Raw genomic sequence first — 2,865 nt, forward strand, 5'->3', positions numbered from 1 at the left:
TTATCATTGATCATGTGTCAGAGGAGGAATACAGCAGTCATTAGTTTGGGCCCTGGTCTACTTAAACACAACCACAGTCATTCGTTTTTATCAGTTGTATTGCATGAGTCATTCACTGTCTAGACTGTTTTCTATTTATGCGTCATACTTTATGTATTCATGTTTTATGTAGTTTATTTACTATATTTATTTATTTATTTGTTTATTTGTAACACGCTGTTCAGGGTGTTAACGCTGTGTACCCATAAGCCTTTCTGAGAGACTGTTGCCAGTATGGCTGTGTGACGTCCATTAGCCTCAGAAACTTTATTCACATTCCCTGGCCCTGCCTCCTGCCTGTCTGTACTGTAGAATTTGTCTGACAAAGGTCCAGCACCACGTCACAGCAGCCACCTGCCCAGAGTGGGAGCCTTCAATGGGGATCACCACCCTCTAACCCCCCCTCCTCTCCATCCCCTACTCCAGAGACACCGGATGGTGGGTGGACCACTGTGCACTGTCTGGCTGCCCTCCAAACTATAACCCCATGCTTGCATCAAAATAACTTTATAAGGAGTTTTCGTGTTTTGTGTTGTGTGCACCCTACAGACTAGCAGAGAACTGAAGCTCAGTGTAAAACCCAAGCTGTGTTAACCTAGCGGGTTTGAGCTGAGCTGTTACTTTACTAATATGCGTCTATAACCACAGTCACCTACAGGAACCGAGCTGAAGATGTCTTGTCCACTGATGTACCATAATATCCCACTGCTGTACCTAATATCACCATGCTGCTACATACAGTCCACTAGATGAAACATAACATACTTGTTTGAGTTGTGTGTCTTCGTGAAATGCTGTGTGTAAGCCATGCTGTGTGTGTGTTGTGACGAAGCTTGCTCTAACCATTTGATTTATTCTGCATTTATTATCCATCTATTTGTACCAGTGCTGCTCCCTCCCTTCCAAACATACACACACCTCTAAGCATGACCAAAACTGCCCAAGGCCATCAGCTAACTAGAGAGCTCTGGCAGCACATCAACCTTGTGATTGACAGACCAGCGAGTGGGAGGGGGAGGGGGGGGGCAGCACTGACCGCATGTCATTAATGTCACTGTGTGTCACATACTGAAGTACTTATCTCTCTCTCTCTCTCTCTCTCTCTTCCCTCCTTTCTCTCTGCAGGGACTAAAGAAGTGTGGGTGACTATCGTCGGCCCTCAGAAGAACATTGTGAGCAGCATCAAAGCACTAGAGATCCACAGTAAGAATGGCCCTGTCCAGTCTAACCAAACCAAGCCACTAGAGATCCACAGATTGGCTGACTGGCAAATGAAGCCATTCTGGGTCCCGTTCCATTCTGAATGAAGCCCGTCTGGCCCCCGTTCCAATCTGAATGAAGCCCTTCTGTGCCCTGTTGCATTCTAAATTAAGCCCGTCTGGGCCCCGTTCCATTCTGAATTAAGCCTTCTGGGCCCCGTTCCATTCTGATGAAGCCCGTCTGGCCCCGTTCCATTCTGAATGAAGCCCTTCTGTGCCCGTTGCATTCTAAATTAAGAACCTCTGGACCCCGTTCCATTCTGAATGAAGCCCCTCTGGGCCCCGTTCCATTCTGAATGAAACCCTCTGGGCCCCGTTCCATTCTGAATGAAGCCCTTCTGTGCCCGTTGCATTCTAAATTAAGAACCTCTGGACCCGTTCCATTCTGAATGAAGCCCCTCTGGGCCCCGTTCCATTCTGAATTAAAGCGTCTCCTTTCAGTTCCTCCCTCCACTCCAGGGAGACCTCTGTGGACGTTTCAATTACGTTCATACCACGAGGGAGCCCTCCCCTTTCGAGGTATAGTGATAGGAATGAAGGAGGGGAGAGGACGGCTCGTATATTTGGATTAGAACAGCCCTCTGATCTCTGTAACATACAGGAGGAAGTCCCAAACTAAAAGGAGGAAGTAGACATTAGAAAGTGGTGCAGCGGAGGACAACAGCTCTGAAGTTTGATGATGTCACCATGATATCATGCCCTTACCCTGAATCCAGGGCAAGCAGTCAGACCGACAGACAGACCAACCCTTCGACACTCCGCACCATGCTGAGGCCTTACTGAGAACACAGGAAAGGGGGAGATAACCTGGCCTTGGACCTTAAGGGCATGAGGATAAAGGCTGGAGCTGGGATTGGAGAACCTGGGACAGCAGGGCCCTGTGTGTGACTTATCGTGAAAGGGCTTGTTGAAACTGAACCAGTCGTGATCTGATCCTGTGGATTGACTGACATTTTTAAGCTCTGGAGAGGAAAACTTTAAATGCTTTGAGTAGAACAACGCAGACAGCAGCAGCAAACATCCACATCAACCTGGAGCAGACAAAGCAGACCAGGAGACTCCCACCACTGAGACCCCACTCTCTCTCACAGAGAAGGACTGATACCACTCTGTGTGTGTGTGTGTGTGTGTTGTGTTGTGTGTGTGTGTGTTGTGTGTGTGTGTGTGTGTGTGTGTGTGGTGTGTTGTGTGTTGTGTGGTGTGTGTGTGTGTGTTCTGTGTCTGTGTCTGTGTCTGTTCTGTGTCTGTGTTGTGGTGCACCTATGTCCCTGCACGTGAGTGTGAAGGTATACTCAAGAAAAATCAGCTTGAGAAGAAGCCAAACCATTTGATGGGCACCCAGACTAGAATAAGCCATTTATCCCCTAGCTATAGACTAATGTCTGCAAACAGTCAATGTCAACAGAGAGCAATACATAACAATCAGTTTATCAGTTGATCAACCTGTCATGAGTCATGAGTCTCAGACATGTACAGTTTTCTGTGATGGTAAACAGGACATATCAGACCACAGAACTGTAACTAACTACTACCTGTCTGCTTATCATACATACAGTTGAAGTCGTAA

General features: G+C 47.3%; 1 protein-coding gene across 1 annotated transcript in view; it reads left to right on the forward strand.

Annotated features, from left to right (window-relative positions):
* The window catches only part of LOC111959276 (ephrin type-A receptor 3-like), a 22,461-nt gene extending 20,109 nt beyond the window's left edge, over nucleotides 1-2,352 (forward strand). Inside the window, exons 4-5 of the mRNA XM_024134923.2 lie at nucleotides 352-491; nucleotides 1,177-2,352. Coding sequence (XP_023990691.2) covers nucleotides 352-436 — 85 coding nt within the window. The 3' untranslated portion in view covers nucleotides 437-491; nucleotides 1,177-2,352. The remainder of the gene's footprint in view (nucleotides 1-351; nucleotides 492-1,176) is intronic.
* Nucleotides 2,353-2,865: the final 513 nt, after the last annotated feature.

The sequence above is a fragment of the Salvelinus sp. IW2-2015 genome, linkage group LG36, assembly GCF_002910315.2.
Source record: "Salvelinus sp. IW2-2015 linkage group LG36, ASM291031v2, whole genome shotgun sequence".
Classification (NCBI taxonomy): Eukaryota; Metazoa; Chordata; class Actinopteri; order Salmoniformes; family Salmonidae; genus Salvelinus; species Salvelinus sp. IW2-2015.